The sequence below is a fragment of the Trematomus bernacchii genome, unplaced genomic scaffold (genome assembly GCF_902827165.1).
Source record: "Trematomus bernacchii unplaced genomic scaffold, fTreBer1.1, whole genome shotgun sequence".
In the NCBI taxonomy this organism is placed as follows: domain Eukaryota; kingdom Metazoa; phylum Chordata; class Actinopteri; order Perciformes; family Nototheniidae; genus Trematomus; species Trematomus bernacchii.
The window spans coordinates 2,352,275-2,372,273 of record NW_022987778.1 but is presented as its reverse complement, the minus strand read 5'-3'; the positions used below and the strand labels follow the sequence as shown (position 1 = coordinate 2,372,273).

The following is a 19,999-nucleotide window of genomic DNA, read 5'->3' as shown; positions in this document are numbered from 1 at the left end:
TAAAGTGGGAAAAGTACTGCGGTGTGAACGCGCCTATAGAGGCCCTATTGTGCTTTTTGGTGCTTTCTCTTTCCTGTAGTGTGTTATATTGGTTTGTGTGCATGTAAATGGTCTGCAAAGGCTAAAATCCCAAAGTTTCTCTCCCACACACTACCCCCACCTCAAATAAAGAAACTAAATGAATGTTGGGATACACTGAACACAGATGCCAACCTAGATCACACTGGGCTTTAGTGAAGGTTTCAAATAGAATCCATTTTATTTAAAAAATGGATAGTATACAGTTAAAGTGTAATTGACACTAAAAACAGAAGTCACTCACAGACTACAGTCTATATTACTTAACCTATACTATTATTTAGTGTGTGCCTCACCAGTGTTTGCTCTGCTTTAAATTATTCTGCAACATCACACATATAAATCTTAGATGTAGCACTAATAGCCCTTTTTAATGTGCATACAAAGACACATCAATCTTACGTTTATGAATATGCCTGTCATGAGCTCAGCACTTAAATCACAGCACAATTACCCTGTCATGGTGTCTGGTCACATTTCACACTGCGTCTATTCAGAGCTACTTTTCATACCATACTTCTGTAACTTATACCTTTCTTTATGACATATACCATTGAAAAAAAGAGCAATCATTCATGACAAGGTTTACTTTTATTTGACCTTTTTGACATGTGTTGAGTCTAAACTATTATAGCAGCGGGAAACACAGGTTTGTGAACAGACTTATTTTTTCCGACCCTCACATTCTCCATCGTACCAGAGTATCTTTCCTCTCATTGAGTAAACGTCGTGGCTTTGTTGGTCGTAAATGGCTGGCACTTTTGTCTCTGTATTTTCTATCGTGTGGTTTCCGTCATTGCCTCTATGTATCGGTCGATGCTCATGTGGCCCTTGATGTTGTTTCTCTGGTTGGACAGCATGACATCTCACCTGTCTCTTTATCCACAGCTGATTTCTGTGACCCTGACACTCACCCTGCCTCTCCTCTCTCCCTATAGGCTAGCCACACTGGTATGCGCTCGTACATTTACATGCAGAGCTCTGTGATTGGCTCGCAGGCGGAGCACACGGGGATGCGGACGTATTACTTCAGCGCTGACACCCAGGAGGACATGAACACCTGGCTGAGGGCCATGGACCAGGCCACGCTGATGCAGAACAGCAGCAACACACTCATCAGGTACACACACACACCACACACCACACACACACACACACACACACACACACACACACACACACACACACACACACACACACACACACACACACACACACACACACACACACACACACACACACACACACACACACACACACACACACACACACACACACACACACACACACACACACACACACACACACACACACACACACACAGATTTTTGTGTTGCTCCTCTCCAAACATGGGTTCCTCCACTTTGCACCATGAGCTCCCCCTTGTGTTTGTTGCCAGTGTTTGTATTCCTTTAGGTTACTTAAAATATAAATTATTGTTTATTGAGATATAAAATGTATTGATGCCCTATCCCTAATTGGGGTAATAGTTGAAATAACTACTCTACTCAACAGGCCTACCTGAAACAAATGGAAACACAAAATAACACAAACTACGAATGACACACATACTTTGTATCTTAAAGGGGCCCTACTTTGTTTTTTGGGGTGTTCCCTTTCCTGTAGTGTGTTATATAAGTTTTTGTGCATGTAAATGGTTTGCAAAGGCTAAAATCCGAATGTTCCCCCCCAGAGGGAGTCTCCCATTTTGAACATTAAAGCATGGAAACATGTCACAGTAGAGGCACAACATACCAATATGAACCTGAGAATGTGCATAATAGGTCCTGTAGTGGCCAAAATCCCCAAAGGTTTGTCTTGTAACTCGATACCTCAAAAGTTCTTGTTCTTGGCCACATGTAGAGCTTGGGGCTGGGAAGCAGTGTCAGACTCGCAGTAAAAAATCCACTGGACGTTTCGGTTGCTTTTCAACGTTTATTTCCAGCAAACATAAAACTAAATTCGAAAACAATATTTAACATAAACTTAAACAGCAGATCCTAATAATCCGTCTTTTACTAAGCATAAGGTTGCGTCTGCGTGTCAATGACGGTATTGCTGCTGCCTGCTGCCCTCCCGTCACACACCGCACCTCCAACTTAAATATAAACCTTTAATATACTTTATCCAATAGCTACAATATATCCTTTAAATACAAAGAGAGACTTGCTATTTGTTTATCTCTATTGCCTATATAAATGATATCTGGAAAAACATGCCACTCTGTTGTTTACTGTTAACCAAATCTCTTATCAGTCCTGAAGAAATAGCTCATGAGCACGTTTTTTTTTACATGTCAATCAATCAATCAATCAATGTTTATTTATATAGCTCAATATCACAAATGTTACATTTGTCTCAGTGGACTTCACAGTTTGTACAGAATATCAGTATGACAATACGACACCCTCTGTCCTTAGACCCTCACATCGTACAAGGAAACACTTCCAAATAAACCCCACAGTTTAAAGGGGAAATGGGAGAAACCTCAGGGAGAGCAACAGAGGAGGGATCCCTCTCCCAGGACGGACAGACGTGCAATAGATGCCGTGTGTGAGAGATAATACATTTTACAACATAGGTAGACCAAATGTTTGGAAATGCATGTGTCTATAAGAATAAGATTAATCCACAAGGATGTCAACAATCCTGTGGGAGCCATCAGGGAAGTAGTATGATGAGAGTCAGGCAGGACCGCAGAGACAGGTTCAGCCACGACTCGAAGTCCAGGACTCAGATCAGGACTCAGGATCAGCCACGACTCAGGATCCCGGCGTAGATAGACACCAAAAAGAAATTTGGGGGAAGCTGGGTTATTCGGAACATGAGAGTACACAGGTACAGACAGAGAGAAGGAAGAAGTAAGGTCCCCCCCGACAGTCTATATAGCAGCTAAACTAACGTGTCTACGTACATGGACTCCCTTAGGATAGGTTGAGGGAAAGGGGTAGCAAGTAAACAAACATGTTTGCTCACTTTCAAAGACTATCTTCTGATGTTGTGAAATGCTGTTTTTTTGAGTAGGCAGCCGCTCTCTCTATGTATTATTTATGTGTTTATGGGGCAAGCTGCTCAGTTCAAATACGTCCCATCATTCTCTGGCAGCCTCGTCTCGTACCGCTCAGTTTTTGTTTTTTTAGGAGGGGAAATCCCACAAGACTACAGTAGATGTGAATGAATGACAGGAAGGAAAACCTTTCTAGAGACAGCTTCACTTTGGGAGTTTTTAAACCACTTTTTCACCCCATGTTTTCCTATTGAACAAAGTATAACAGTATGATTACTATTGACTGGAATTTCGCACTTGTTTTTCAAGAGTTTGGCTACTTTTTACAATGTGCAAATACATTTTTAATAAATGATTCATACACTGCAAGCAACACGCTATTTTTCAACTGAAGGACAGGGCCTAGGATGGCTCATTTAACACTGTCATTATACAGTAGGGCTCTTTTATACTAAATATCTTTAGTGAACAAGGGAGCAAGCCAGCCGCTGTTGAATTAATTTTCTAAAATAAACGTTCTTGTGTAGGTCATTGAATTTCAGAGACCTGGCTGTTTCTCTTGCTTTCTGTCACAGGGGGTTTTATTATTGATTTTAAACTTTAGCTGTGGTTCCAAGGCTTCACTTATCAAATGCCCTGCTTTAAAGTGATCTGTCTGGTGAATTGAACCCTGTCCTTAAAGTTTGGGTTGAGCCTAAAAGTTTCCCTTTTATGTGACAGTCATTTAGTTTAAATTGAGTTCAGCACAGGAGATAAAAGACTCAAACTCAGAAATGGTGGAACAAGACGTCCATAGAGTATCAGAAGGGATCCAATAAAACAGAATTGGTTCTTATCCAGTAAAAGAACACTTTGAGAGGTTTGAGGTTTAGTTATGTATGGAGCAAATTACCTGCCAAAACTTAACAACACAACTTTTTGTAATGCACTACGACTCACTAACACTGTTTAGTTAATGTGCAAATACAAAACACCATTAACAAACAAATGTGGTTGGTTTTCCAATAAAAAAGAAAAATTCACAACATATTTCTGAGACATTGTGTTACAGAAACGGCACGTATTACACGTACAAAAAACATAGATATGATAGATAGATATATACTTTATTTATTCCAAGTTGGGAAATTGTTTTGTCACAGCAGCATCATACATAATTATACAAATAGAATAAAATAAACATATAGCAAATATATGTATTTTCCCATTAGAAAATACATATATTCAGAAGAGTATCTGAGAATACGCACTATAAAATATACAGAATAAAGTAGAATTCTCTCTAATAGACCTATCTACTAAAGGGACGGAAACATATACAATATCTATATCTATCACATATCCTACAAAGACAAAACAACGATCCCATGACGTTTTAGAGTATCTGAGAATACGCGTTATAAAATATACATTATAAAGTAGAATACTTTAGACCTACTAAAGGGACGGAAACATATAATATATCTATAACATATCCTATAAAGGCAAAACAAAGTATCACATGTCTTGTTATGGGCTAACATTCACCCAGGCCTTTATATCCCCACTTCTCTCCACAGAACGTCTGATAAGCTGGAGACGTTTGACATGTTGCAGCAGCAGGCCGTCCCGCAGACGAACCACGTGACCCTCCATCAGGACCCTGACAGACCCGTGGTCCACGAGGTTCTGCTGGAGCCCATCCACCGGGCCTCAGAGGAGCGCTGCAGCCTCCACAAGTACTCTCCTGCCTCCACCACGCTGGAGCACCCCATAGGAAGCACCGCCCTGGAGATGGACACGCACACCTCCCTCCCCTCCAACCCCGCGCCCTCCGCCCTCCCACAGCTGGACCACGTCTCGGCCTCTGCGCCTGTCTCCAGGGTGCCGTCCCGGGCCCCGTCTCGAGCCGCCTCCACCCTGCCCTCCAGCATCTGCACCAGGAACGGCCTGGTGTCCACGCCCAGCCCCATCCTGGAGCCCAATGGGATCGCAGCGGGGACGTACCAGCGGGCGCCGGCTGACTCTCACAGGCTGCTGCACAGGAGGAGCACTCTGGAGCAGGTGGAGCAGTGGGTCAAAGTGCAGAAGGCTGATCACAAAGGGTGGGGCACCGCCTTATGTCTTGAAAATTCAACTTATCATTTATTGTTTGTGCAACACAATAAAACAGATAATAGTGCAAGTAAATAAAATAAAATAGAATATAATAGAAATAGTGCAGAATAGCCTATATACAAGTAATTGGAATTGATATATATAAGTTGCAAACAGATGAATGTTATGGATGTTCTTTAAGAAGTTCAGGTGTTTAACAGTCTTATGGCCTGTGGGATGAAACTGACCCTGAGTCTGGTGGTTCTGGTCCGGATGGTTAATTTGGTACATAAAAATAACCTCTGGTGTTTCTCCTCTCCTCAGCCCCCCCTCCAGAGAGAACACCCTCCCTCGTCGCACACCACCGACCCAGCACAAGTTCACCACACCAGACGCGTACCAGACGCTGCCAAAGACCCCTCGCCAGAGCCCCACGCCCGCCCGGCTCGGAGAGTACAAGTACGCCCAGGACCGCCTCAGCCACTTCCGCCTGGCCCCCGACCCGGGACCCAACATGGGGTCCAACCCGGGGCCCGGCACCGTGTGGCAGCTGTACGAGTGGCAGCAGCGGCACCAGTACCGGCACGGCAGCCCCACGGCACCGCTCTACACCCCGGCCCCCGACTACCCATTCGGCCCCCGACCTCCATCCACCGTGCCTCAAGCACCCAGGTCTGAAGGGCCCCCCCGCTGTGTCTCGGTACCCCCCACAGATGCAGATATCCCTCCACCCGGACCTCCACCTGGCTCCAGCAGAACCCTGTCGCCCACACGCAGACCACACACTCCGGCTGGGCGCGTGACGGTCAGACCGGCGGGGGAACGGTCGGTGCTGGACGGCCCCTTCGCTGTGTCCCCCCGCAGGAGCAAGTCTCAGATGCTCAAGGTAAAAATAATGTTGAAGCAAACAACATGTGAAGATAACTATTAGAAAAATATCACTTGTCACCGGCTTGAGCTTCAATAATCAGGATACATGTATTCATTAATCCTTGCAAGAATGGAAGTAGTCATCACATACATATAAGAGAGATCAAAATACGGTTTCCCACAATCCCAAATACAAAAAATATAAATATGTATAAAAATATGTATTATTTAAAATATGTACACATTAAGACATAAATAAAAGCACACCAATCAATATATACAAAATAACAGTCACTTCAATATCTTGTGTAGATAACTGTAAACCTCTCAGTAAACATCACAGAGGTTCAGTTTTGTTTGACTTTCCACTCATGTTTGATGCTTCATACCAAAGGGACAAGAAAGGAAAACAAACAAATGAACAAAAGAGGCAAGCTTTCTCTGAATGCAATACATTAAATTTTTTGTTTTACTAAATGTCCATAGTGAAGTGTAGGAATACAGAGTCAAGACTTGATAGGAACAATTTGACAGTTCTAATTCTAGGGAATAAACCAACGTTCATGCAGGCAGAAAAGCTCGCGTCACACTCGTATTCAAGGCAACTTAATATTCAATGAACCCAAATTTGTTTCTCCAAAGCGATCAATCAACTGATAATTGTTCAAGTGTCCCCGGAGTATTTAAGCAAGTAATTATACAAGAACTGCTGTGTTGAATAAAGGATGGGTTCTTTAATTGCAGCATGTGTAGATAATGTTGATTAGACATATTAGATAATGGCGTATGGGTGACAGCAGCTTATTTTCACTGCATTGCAGCAGACATGGATTGAAAGAAATCAATCCTGCCTGTTTCCAGAGAATGAACCATTAATGTTTATTTTATTCCCCCACTTGTCAAGAGCACGATGTCAAATGAAATAGTTTCCCATCCAGAACAGTGTCAGTCATCGTGACAGTGTGGGGAGGATGTTGGAAGTTTGCTCCACTGAACATTATAATTGTTTCAGTGCCTCGGGGCACAATGGCAGACGTGCCCTTAAGGCTTTCAGTCTGTTAAACTACCTCAACTGTATCAGCACTCAGTCAAAAAGTCAGTAAACTATATTAAAGAGTCCCTATTATCTACTTTGGGGTTTTCCCTTTCCTGTAGTGTGCCTGCAACGCCTCCATTGGACTATTTTGTTTACTTCCATAACATTGTGACATCTCTTTGTAACACTTGCGCTTCTATCGGCTAGCGCCAGTGTTTCCGCCAGACCAGGGCTGAGAGGGCGTCCACCCCGAGAGCGGGGGGGGGGTGCTTGCATTATGACTTGAGCCGTCCCTTATAGATACTGTCTTTTTACGTTATTGAACCGGATAATTTGGCTCGGCTCTCTTAAAGCGCCGGCTGTTTCGGCTCCCAAACGGATCTTCATGTTACCACAGTTTACCACGGAGCCTCAGTTTCGCCGCTGCGAGGCTCTGGTGCTCGCAGCTCACGCGCATGCTCCACTAGCACCCCCCCCGCTCATCGCGTCCAAATCGCGCATGTTCCGTGTTGTCCTGTAGCAGGCACCGCCGATGTCGGGGAAACGATCTTCAATACTCCGAAAAGAATCCCACCAGACTCCTTTGCCCCTCCAACATAGGGATGTCCTTGTCCTTTTTCCTTTTCGTTATTTCAAGCGATAAAAACTCTCGATCTTCTCTCGAATTATTAATATTTTTGGACGCCCTCGGCTCGAGTTCAGGGCGTCCCGAGCTGAATAAGGGCGTCAAATGACGGCAAGACGCCCCCCTGGCGGAAACGCTGGCTAGTGCTCAAACACAGTGCTCATGATAGGCAAGGGGGTGGGATTTCTGTAAATGGTTGACCAATCACAACAGAGCCAGCTAACCAATCAGAGCAGACTGGGCTCTGGTTTCAGACAGAGGGTGAAAAGAGGTGCTGCAGTACAGGCAGTATGAGAAAAATAAAGAGCTTTTTGAACATTAAAGCATGGAGACATGTCCCAGTAGAGACACTACATACTAATATACACCTGAACATCAGCAGGATATGTCCTTTTTAAACAATTATACATATATTTAATATACTTCATACTGTATTGAATATATATATACTGTGTAACACATTTGTCTCATTTATGCAAACTGAGAAAATTGGCAACTCGGTTGTGAAAAAACATACAAATATGCAAATGTACGCCCACTCTCTCTCAACCCCAATGTTGCCCAGAGATAAAACAGTGTTTTGTTATCAAGGCCGTGTGAGATATTGCATCCTCTAACAGTCATTCCAGCCTTGGGTGAAGTGAACTGTAATATCGTGTGATAACAGATTCTATATGTTGTTGTATGTCTTTTAAAGTGTCATTTCTATAGCACACATTGTCCGTTATGTCATTTTCTCCTATGTGTGTATTGTGTAAACTGTGTTGTCTGTGTGTCGTCAGGCTTCTACTATTGAGAGACGGTCAATGCCTCCATCTGGCTACATCACACACACCGTCAGCGCTCCCAGCCTTCATGGCAAAACGGTACGTCTTACCATTAGAAACATCAAATATGCTTATTAATATTTAAACAAACATTACATTAGGTGTGTAATTAATATTTCAGTATTTGAAAATTCGAGCAGAAACCTTAATGCTTAAAAGCTAAAGAAGAGGCTGTTTTGGAAGTGGTGTGTTATTCCTTCTGGAAGATTACCTCCAGTGTCTAGAAATGTGTTTCTCACAAGAAATCTGTCACAAGAAGAGCATTTATTCTCCGCTACAACAAAATGTTAACAGATATTGACCAAATATTGATTAGACCTTTGTCGGCATTGGCCAGTTGTCTGTAGCTAAACATTTGGAAGACATTGCCTGACATCTACAGTTTGTTTTTGTGAGTTTGGCATTTTGTTTCAACTGCATTAATCCACCTTTAGTAGTGAGTAGTGCTGTGTGTGAATGCAAGGCTACTTCTTAGGAAAATAGATGTTTCTCTGTAGCTTGGTATGGTCAGTTCTAACTCACACAGGCTCCGCCCTCTACTGGACTCTTTGGGTGTTCACCAATTACGTATTCGTCCACTGAATTTGCATAAATAAACATAGCCGACCAATCAGGACGAACCTACCCGACTTCATGCGTTTTCGTGTGCTTTTAGTTGTCTGGTTCAACCCACTGTACCCAGTGTCCAGTAGATGGCAGAGCCTGTGTAAGTGTACAATGGTTAAATCCTAGTTCTATAAGCAGTTGCGTAGAATCATCCTGATTGGCCGGCTACATTTCAGTGGGTGATTCTGTACCATTTGACTGGTGAAGTGTATTACCCAAAGACTCCAGTAAAGGGCTCGATCTGTACTTGTTAGAACTAGGGTTACAGTGAGTAACCATGGTTTTGTGTGATTGATGTTGCCTGGCAGCCGGAGGAGCTCACGCTGCTCCTCATTCAGCTGCGCCGCCATCAGGCCAAGATGGCCGCCGCCCGTCATCACGCGGTCTCCCAGCTGCAGCGGATCAACGGCCCCTCAGAGCCCCTCCTCCACAACCACTTTCTCACTGCCTCCACCACTAGCACCAGCCCCCTCCTCAGCTCCGGCCCCTCTCCTGTGTCCCACCTCGGACTTGACCTGTGTCCCCTGGGCCTTTTCAACACCCAGGTGTGCGCCCCCCCCCCCCATGCGGCATGCCTGCCCTTCATTTTACTGGTAGAGGTTGCCACCAAACATATTATCTCTGCTTTACATTAATTCAGATCTACTATAGGAGGTTTCGATGTTTATTTCATACTTAGAGTTTATATCATGTAAAACTAAAATGTTGGGCCGGTTTATCCCTTTATTAGAAAGTGACAGTGTTGAAAGGCGGAGATAGTGGGGATGACGCATGAAAAAATGTATTCAAACTACGTGGGCCATCAGCTCTAACCACTAAGTTTTACGCGAGCCTGGAGCTCATATAATTTTTACTATGAATTTTAAACATATTCCTAGAAACGAAAAGATGTGTCTCTTTGTTGGTAAGTTGTCTGTTCGTCAATCCGTCCGTCCAACACTTGAGTCTGGATGAAAATATCTGATCAGATGGAGGGATTTTAATACCTTTGAGGATTCCCTAACAAATTAAATGTCCCATTTCCCCCCAAAATACCATATTTGTATAGGATTAAAAAAAAAAAAAAATTCCTAGATTTATGGATACTTTGTGTAAAATAAATAACAATCCAACTTTGATGCCAGCCTTTAATCATCACACCACCACCTATGGATCTAACCCAGGTGAAATCAACAGCTAGACCAGGGGTGTCAAACTCAAGGCCCGGGGGCCAAATCCGGCCCGCGACTTCATTTCATGCGGCCCCATAAGAGCTTGCAAAGAATATAATATGTTTATTATACGGTTACATGCTACTTTACAGAAGCACGTTGCCCATGAACTACATGTCCCACAATGCATCTCAAATTTGATTTTTCTCTCAGAATTTGTCTTTTTTTTCAAAATATGCCTTTTTTCTTAGAATTGTTCTTTTTCTCAGAATTAGACTTTTTTTTCAAAATTTCACTTATTTATTTATTTTTTTTCAGAATTTGGCTTTTCTTTTTAAATCATTTTGTGACATTCTTACTGAAGAGACTTGCAATTATTTGCCCTAGACTTCTGCTTTCAGACATAGTTAATTATGAAGTTATTACCCTATCCGATAATAATCCAATGAAGAGGCAATAATGTAATATAATACATTATTTTATATATATTGAATATTTGTATATGCATTTTGATATAGTCTTAAAGTTACAACCGGCCCTTTGAGTGCAACCATAATGCTGATGTGGCCCGTGATGAAATTTAGTTTGACACCCCTGAGCTAGACTATTTCTTGAAACACAATGACAATGATGCTCTTATCATACTGTATAAGACATGTATACAAATTATATGTAATATTTTATATTTAGCACACCAAACAAAGGTGTCATAACACAATGGTCCTTTTATTCCGAAACCACTGACATCTTCTCTATCTGCATATAGACACTGTTTGTCCAGAACACAGTCCCCAACTATAAGTATGTCTAAATGTGAAATTAACCTTAAATATAACTTGTCAAACCGACATAAAAGTGAAAAAAGCAGCAACAGCATCAATAGCCAAGTCTCAGTATATCAGTGGCAACCTCTCCCCACAGCTCCAGTTCTTTAGTGTGGTGACGTCGGGCATGGTTAATCTGGTTTCTGCCGTCATCCGCCTCTTTTTTTGTCCATGTGCTGTTCTTGGCTGGTCCGTTTCCATGTCGTGCTTCTAGTGAAAAATGTCCTCAGGCATGTTGTGCTGCTAACTTGTTGACGTCCACAAAGACATCCCATGCTCTGGCTGTGGATGTGTTGCTCAGTTTGGTCTTCTGATTCGTGAATCTTTTGTTTGTTTTTGTGATGTGAGCTGAATTGAATCTGAATTGTTTTAATATCTGCTGCTTCAGATGGATCTGGTCTGTGCTGGTGTTTTTGTTTTCTGTAGTAGGAGAATATTAGCATCTCTGGATATATATGAATGCATTTTTACTGTACGTTGTGATGCATGTTGGCACGGACACATGACAGAAATCCTCATACTTGACATCCGCAGATTCAAATGACTCCCTGTTATAACACCTGTTGACACAAATCAATAATTCCCTCCCTCATGTTTGTCACCTTTTAGAGTGATGACACCTACATGCAGCTCAAGAAGGACTTGGAGTATCTGGACCTGAAGGTGAGGTTTGGAGATGAATAAATTGGATATCTGCTGTTAGACATTTTAACTAGTTTATCTTCTGCTTTAGTTCCGGTTATCTATTTGTTCTGTGCCTTTTCTAATTTGAAATGTCTTCAGCTCAAACTAACACACTTATTACTGACCTATTACTTATTACTGATGACCACACTCTTGCCACGAATAAAGAGATTCCCAGTAGACTTCTGACTGCTCACTAAAGCAGCCGCCCTTTTGTGACTGCGGCTCTGTGTCTTTGTGATTTTGACTCCCAGATCAGAGCTCTAGAGCCCCTGATCCTCGCAGTTCACAGTTTACTACTGCACTACACTGCTGGGCCTCTCAGGCCTCTAATGAACGTAAGCTGTACGTGTGTGTGAGTGTCTGTATCCAGTGCTGTTCAAGCAGAAACAATGCTGAATGTCGTGTGGCTGTGACTGTGTGGCCCAGTTCCAAACAAACCCCATCACCCTGCCACTCCTTGATGGAGGATCTCCGTCTGTAGTCACGTTCTCAGTTAAATGAGGCTCCTTCTTTAAGGTGGAGGGTGGAAATACAGCGGGAAGCTTCAGAACAAACTCCCCTCTCTCCGGCAGAAACAGGAAAGATCATAACTTTTCGTAACAATGGTTTAAAATCTGCATCTCTCAGACATTGGTCAACTGTCACTGCAGTTAGAAATTACCTAAAATGTATGTATTATTAGCTTATTTTAACAATTTGATTGCTTGATTTCTTCCGATATTATTTTAGATCTGCTGTTGTAGCTAGCTAGCTAACCTTGCTAACCTAGTCATTTCAAATATAGTGACAAAACACTTACAATTATGAAGCAGGCTAACTCTACCAACAGTGTCAGTCACTTCCTGTTGGATGGTTTAATAACTTCCTGATTGACAGGTGAATAATAACTTCCTGTTGGGCAGTTTAATAACTCCCCCTTCCCAATAGTTGGTTTGAAACGGCAATAAATGTGGCGACCCTCCAAACGAACGCGCAAACGGAGTGGAAATTGGTTGTTAGATAGTTTGGAATCGGGCCTGTGTGTGTATGTATGTGTGTGTATGTGTGTGTGTGTGTGTGTATGTGTGTGTGTGCTCGCATTTATGCTTGTGCATGTCCCTCCAGTATTTAGTGTACAGGTGTAGTGTCTTTGTCCTAGAAAGACCATCCCATTGCTTTCAGCACCGCATTCATGGCTTGAATGGCATCCAACGTCTTATATCCACGTGACCTTTGACCTGTCCCCCGTCCCCGTCCCCGTCCCATGTGGTGATGTTGACGATGCTGTTGAAAAGTGGGCATGGGATGGCTCGGCAGTGCATGTGTTGTGGCTGTGGCCCGGTGGTTGAAAAGCCAGCTGCTTCTACCATCGTCTCTGAAACGCTGCACGACACCAACACAGAGCGCCACTGTGTTACGGCTATATTTTATTCCAAAAAACAAGTACATGTAGACCTAAACTAATCATTTACAAGCACTAACAAAAGCTTTTAACAGTTGATTTTTCCATGTGCTGTAGATTAATGTTTTGTAGTTTTTCAGGAGGTTATTCTAGAACTTTAAGTAGCCAAAACTTAAAGGGAGCAACTGACCGTAGACTATTTTAAACAACTACTTTCCTGTACTTTTTTGTATGAAGTGGCCATAATAAACTGTATAGAGGTTTTATGGATGCGTCAATTTGTGCAGGGCTTCAAAGTGACCATAGCCATTGTGTTCTCCATGGCAAGAGCTGATTTGATGTGCCAAAACTCACTCATACTGTCACACACGAGGCAGAGAGAATGTGTCTAAGATGTCTCAGCTTCGTGATACTGTAGTGTGTAGCCTGTCCCTGTGTTCTGTATCTCCTTTGTTTCAGCGCCATTGTTCCACGGTTCAGACACTTTCTTTGACCGTACAACTCACATCTTGAAATGCTTTTTGTTACAATTTCTAGGTAGCTGGAGGTCAGAAGGAGGCAGGGAAACCTGTCAAGGTTGCAGAAAGTGACGTGGATGTGAGTAATACAGGGGTCTTTCATTTCGGACGCTTTCAAATGTTCTTTAATTTGGTTCCTGGTTGTTTTTCTGTTAGATATTTAAAGAATATTCACTACATTGAAATGTGGTGGAGAGTGAAGCCATTGTCCAGGAAAATGTATGACAATTGTATTCATTAATTCATATTTTCTCAACAATACTCACATCATACTCTACATACTTGAATGAAAAAGTCTTACTGTATCAAACAGATTAAGTTTGATGCAATATTCACATGAAGTTTAAAAGAACACATTTAAAAAATATAAACTTGACTTAACTGAAAATGTCTAACAAATTGATCAAGCATTTTAATTACTGTTTGTACTTTGATGCAATATTCACACACAGTTTAAGCATGTCCATGCATAAGCTATCAATAAAATAACAAACTATATTTCGGTAACATTCAATTTGAGTTTATTTAGAGGGGAGGGGCAGACTGCCGTGGTTCAGTCAGGAGAAACTTGAGGGGAATTAAGGCTAAACTAATTAGGGGTGTTATGGAAAGAGCATGGAAATACGTGATAAACTAATACTCAGCAATCAGCTGACAGAGAGTGTTAAAAGGTGAACGCTAACTACTTCACTTTGATAATCCAATACATTCCCTGCATACTCTGCTGTTTAAACAATTTATGAGAGCGTTGTCTGCGATGAATATTTGATCGGATCCAACCACGACATGACCGTGGAGAAAACAACAGGATTAATAATTGATATGATGCAATACAACAACTAACTGTGTATACGGAGAAGCACTTTGTCCACATCAAGCTGTTCAGTTACAACATTACACCGTGAGTGTTTTAATGCAGGATGATGAAATGATCCAACCTGCGCCTGGACGTTTGCCTTGTTTAACGGAGGATTAATTAACGGGCTCAGAGCCCCTCGACACTTTAATTAAAAGAGTCGGGTGGGTCGCACACACTTTGTCTAATAGGCTCAATCACAGTAATTACACCTGAACGTGACCAGCGCAACAACGGTACCGTGCATGTTAAACAGGCCCTATCATGCTTTTCCCCCCCTTCCTGAAAGGTGTTAGTGCATGTAAATGGCCTGCAAAGGCTACAATCCCGAAGTTACGTGATAGGCTAAGGGTCGGGACATCTGTATGCGGTTGACCAATCACAACAGAGCCGGCCAGCTAACCAATCAGAGCATGGAGACATGTCACAGTAGAGGCACAACATATAAATATGAAGCTGACAATGAGCATAATATGGCCTCTTTAAGGTTTTACAAACCTTCATGCAGTAAAAATGTACAAACGCTCCACTTTCATACTCACAAACACACGGAGAAGCACTTTCTTGTACACATACTTATGTATCAACAGCTGCAGGTGAAGTTGTCATTAAGTAAATGGGCCACTAAAAGGTGGGGTAGGTAATTCACTTCAGAAACACTTTTTGTTATATTTCATGGAATGCTCTTAACATCCCGATAGCAATGAATATATTAAATGCTTTGAATTGACAATAAATACATAAACAAATGTCATCTGTGGAAGCCGTGGCGCTGTAAAAAGCACGACCAATCATCTGAGCCGGCCCGGCTAAAATAACTGGATGGCCTACCTGCCTGTCAGCCTTCCATCTGTGCACAAACTTATCTCGTGCCCTCATTGGTCATGTGCGCGTTCGTGTGTGTTGGAGGAGGGGCTCTGTAAGGAAGTCTGAAGGAAGAGGCAGATTTTTTCCGGTTGTGCACTTTCAAATTCTAGCGCACTCCAGCTGGTTTCTCCATTCTTACCTACCCTACCTTTTAATTACCAGAGGTCAACGGACAGACGAACACTAATGCTAGTTACTTAAGAAGTGCTTTAATGTGTGTACAGTCTCTACAATACTCCCCTCTCTCGCTCAGTGCTCACTCAGTGTCTCCCCCTGCAGGTGAAGCTGAGTCGGCTGTGTGAGCAGGATAAGATCCTCAAAGATCTGGAGGCGACCATCAGCTCTCTGAAGGAAGATAAGGTATTAACAGTTAGCAGATAAGGCTTGCAGAATCAGTGATTTAGTTTAAATGTCTTCTTAAAGACACCATTTTTCAGACTTGTGATGTGGTCTTTTATTCATTGTATCATCTTTAATCCCTTTATTATTATGTTGATCTTGCTTTTGTTTGGCCTTACTGTTTGAATTCCTGCTATATTGTCTCTGTATCTTGTTGCAATGTTTTTAAATGAGCTAGATACATTTTGTCAATTGAGCTACAATGGAGTAAAAAACAAAGAAAGATTCAGGTATTAAATAGTATATAGAGCAGTGCACATCCAATTTCAATTGGGGTATTGATTTTTCAGACTCCATATTTTGATTTATTGTATTCACTATTACCAGACCTCTCCAAAAACACAACACTGAAGACACTACAGTCTCATCAGTTCTTGGAGGGATGCTGAATCCACTAAAAAGTATATTAAACACAATAAATATACTATAAAGACAAGAATGAAAGTCTAATCATTTCCAGTGAAGTAAAATTAGATCTTATGGAAGTTTATGATTGAGTGTAGAAACATGCTGCCCTCTGGAGGCATTGTTGAAAAAGTGTCCTCTTCCGAATATCATAAAAGTGCATTGTCAGAGCAAGCAGGATTTAGTAGGTCTTACTGTATAGTTGCTTTGGTTGGCCTCATGCTGTACGACTCCTCACCCCAACAGGATAAGTTGGAGAGTGTGCTGGACGTGTCCCACCAGCAGATGGAGCTGTACCATGACCAGCCGGCCCACGCTCAGAAGATCTCCTACCAGCAGAGGCTGCTGCAGGAGGACCTGGTGTCCATCCGGGCACAAATATCACGCCTCTCCACGGTGTGTATGCCATCACAGGATGCACACATGTATTATTGTGGGTGTAGCTAGTAGCCTCTTGTATATTTTACCTGCCAGTATTTTGCACAATAAACTGTATGTGTAGTCGGTAGGAATAAGGTTTAAATCCATCAGAGTATTAATAAGGATACTATTCTAACACCACAGATATGTATCCAATGTATAGACAGTGACACATGTGTGCAAAGTCTCATAATAGTATTTAAAAGTGTGTTTAATAAGGGTGTGTCTCTTTGTATGCATGTGTGTTTGAATGCATGCAGCTACTTGTGCAGATACAGTTTGCATCTATGTTCAATAGAATGTGTGTCCCTTATAGATAACCGATACCAATATGTACCTCATTTTATACATATCATTATTTTGGTATTAAGAACTGATACCCAGCCGCAATGATGCCTGCAATTAAGTTTGTGAATACATTTAAAAAAACTATCTCATTGCTATACAGGATTCTTGCAAACTGAGTACCTTGGACAGTATATGTTATGTATGTGTATGTTATATTATGTAACCTAAGACTGTGTGTGTCTGCAGGAGATGGCTCAGGCCTGGGAGGAGTACAACCGGCTGGAGAGGTCCATGGAGCAGCTGAGGACGGCGCTGCAGGCTCACATGAACCACAGTGCCACCCCTCAGGTGAGAGCCGGTACTGCAGCTCACAGCAGATTCACCTGACACCTCTGGTTTTACAGCGTCTGTTTTCATAAACTGGGTATCTTAAAGGTTATTTGAAGAGTTTGAACCGTCTGTATTAAATGTGTCCTCTTGTCTTCTACAAGCTTTTGGTCTAATAATGTCTGACAATTCCTGAATCACAGGTTTCCATTCGACATATGACAAACATAAAATGTGTGTGTGTGTGTTTGCATCTCGCAGCAGGAGAAAGGAGAGATGAAGCGCGAGCTGTGGAGGATCGAGGACGTGATGGGGGGGCTGAGTGCCAGCAAAGCCAACTACAAGATCACCATCGACTCTGTCCAGAACCCAGGTGAGTAACCATAGCAACCCCGTGGTTATTATCAGCTGCTGTGGCTTCTTTTTCGAAAATGGGGATCAATAAAGTATATAAATAATCTGTGTCATCATGTCTCTGTTTCTACTTCTTTTAATATAAATGTGGTCAGACTTTTCCCCCCCTTTTTGAGTGTGACTCCATTTCAGGACTGCTTTTTATTTTACTATTATTATTCTACTATTTCAACAATTAGACCGTTTATACATCCGAAAAACTAACTAAATGAGTAGAAGCGGGAGGGCAGAAAGCACAGCTCATACAGAGGTAGCCCTCCCGTTAGTCATCCAGTTGCAGGATAAAGGAAAAAAAGATAATTCCGTAATTAAATACGCACACAGATAAACAAAATTCTATATATACATACACATACATATGTACACATATTACATTACATTACATGTCACTTGTTAGACGCTTTTATCCAAAGCGACTTACATACTCAATACTGTGGACAATCCCCACAGGAGCAATTTGGGGTGAAGTGTCTTGCCCAGGGACACAACGACATGCTGACTGCAGTGGGGTTTGAACCCACTGCACAACACGCCTCCCTTATATACATACATATGCTAACATTTATAAGTTAAAAACCTTGATTTCTCTCTCCCACCTCTCCCCCCTCTCCCCCCTCTCCCCCCTCTCCCCCCTGCCCCCACTGGACTTTAACACCACACACACACAGACACTCAAATCCAGCACCAGACACTTTTTACACTGCTATGGTCAATCTTGCACTGATGTACATTCTCAAAGATATTGAAGTGACTGTTATTTTGTATATATTGATTGTTGTGCTTTTATTTAGGTCTTAATGTGTGCATATGTATAAATGTGTCTTTGATTGTGTATATATAGGTATATACATATTTGCATACATATTTTTATATATATTTGTTTTTGTATTCGGGATAGTGGGAAATGGTATTTCGCTCTCTCTGTCTGTACACACAAACTGAAAGATTGACAATAAACTTTGACTTCTCTGTGTTTTTTCCCCAGAGAGGAAACTAGTGCCTTCGGTGTCGGACCGCTCCGTGCCTTCTCTCAGCGCCGAGGTCCAGCCTCCGCCTCGCAGCTCCGTCCCCAACGCCCGCTCCCAAACGCTGCCTCACAGCACCGTGCCAAAGTGGGTGAGTGTCCCCCGTCTGCTCAGATACCACAGAGTTCACTTCATATTAGATTTATTTTTGATGCCTTTTTTTTGGAAAATAATGTGATAACACAACAAAATGAGAGTTAAAACAAAACAAAAAAACATGGAATAACAATCCACAAATCAGAAAAAGAACAATAATTTAATAATTAGGACATTATTTGTCATTTCTATATTCCTGTTGTATGCCTCACCCATTTTTCCCTTCATCAAATGAATGAAATTGATTTGTTATTCAAATGAGTATTTCTTTTATTCTATACATGCCATTTACAAGATCTTACTTACTCTTATTACTAGAAGAAGAGTAAGTAAAAACATTATTTGTATTTCTTCTGGTGTTTTTTCACGTAGCAGGATGATTGGGTTTTTATTAAGATAAATATTAGAGTCTTTAATTTTAGTGAATTTTTGGCTTGATTTAATATAATGTTGTTCAAGAGGTCTTCATCAGCATTGCATTCTGGTTCTTCTAAAACACTGAATCTTTTTCCCTCCTGGTGGGTGTCCAGGCCGAGGACAGCGCCCCCCCCAGGCCTCCCCTCCCTCACCTCTACGACAGCGAGGACCCGCCCCCCGTGGTGCCGCCGCTCCCCAAAGAGGCGTCCGTCATCCGCCACATGTCGGTGCGAGGGCTGAAGCGCCAATCAGACGAGAGGAAGAGGGACCGGGAGGGCGGGCAGTACGTCGCCAACGGAGAGGTAGTCTGTCCTTAAGTTACTTCAATTAATCTCCCCACTAGTGTTTCAAGTTTCAAGGCTTTTATTGTCATGTGTACATAGCTACAGTGTAGATATGACAATGAACATCTTAGGTCACAGGCTCCTCCAACAGTGCAACACAATAAAACAGATAAAAAAGTAAATACAATAAAATAGAATATAATAGAAATCGTGCAAAATAGTCTATATACAGTAATTGGAATATTGATATATATATAAGTTGCAAACAGATGAATGGTTCAAGTGTTTAACAATCTAGTGTCTTTGATAGATAAGTTAAATATCATGTATTGATCCTGAACTGGGATTTGTTTTTGTTACTGCAGCATGTAAAAAAGTTAAAAATTAACAAACAGTAAATATAAAAGTATCTAGAGTATATAAAAATATACAGAATAAGGTAGAAAACACTATAATAGACTAACAAGCTCCTACTAAATAAACTATAAACACATGATAAATACATTACACATAAC

General features: G+C 41.8%; 1 protein-coding gene across 4 annotated transcripts in view; it reads left to right on the top strand.

Annotated features, from left to right (window-relative positions):
- Positions 1 to 19,999, top strand: part of plekha7a (pleckstrin homology domain containing, family A member 7a) — a 150,781-nt gene that overhangs the window by 119,451 nt on the left and 11,331 nt on the right. For all 4 annotated transcript variants that reach the window (XM_034149151.1, XM_034149149.1, XM_034149152.1 and 1 more), the window contains 12 exons: positions 1,017 to 1,198; positions 4,645 to 5,169; positions 5,486 to 6,047; positions 8,475 to 8,558; positions 11,710 to 11,763; positions 13,706 to 13,765; positions 15,689 to 15,769; positions 16,460 to 16,609; positions 17,168 to 17,269; positions 17,510 to 17,621; positions 18,648 to 18,778; positions 19,314 to 19,502. In XM_034149151.1, the coding sequence (XP_034005042.1) occupies positions 1,017 to 1,198; positions 4,645 to 5,169; positions 5,486 to 6,047; positions 8,475 to 8,558; positions 11,710 to 11,763; positions 13,706 to 13,765; positions 15,689 to 15,769; positions 16,460 to 16,609; positions 17,168 to 17,269; positions 17,510 to 17,621; positions 18,648 to 18,778; positions 19,314 to 19,502 (2,232 nt within the window). The remainder of the gene's footprint in view (positions 1 to 1,016; positions 1,199 to 4,644; positions 5,170 to 5,485; positions 6,048 to 8,474; positions 8,559 to 11,709; positions 11,764 to 13,705; positions 13,766 to 15,688; positions 15,770 to 16,459; positions 16,610 to 17,167; positions 17,270 to 17,509; positions 17,622 to 18,647; positions 18,779 to 19,313; positions 19,503 to 19,999) is intronic.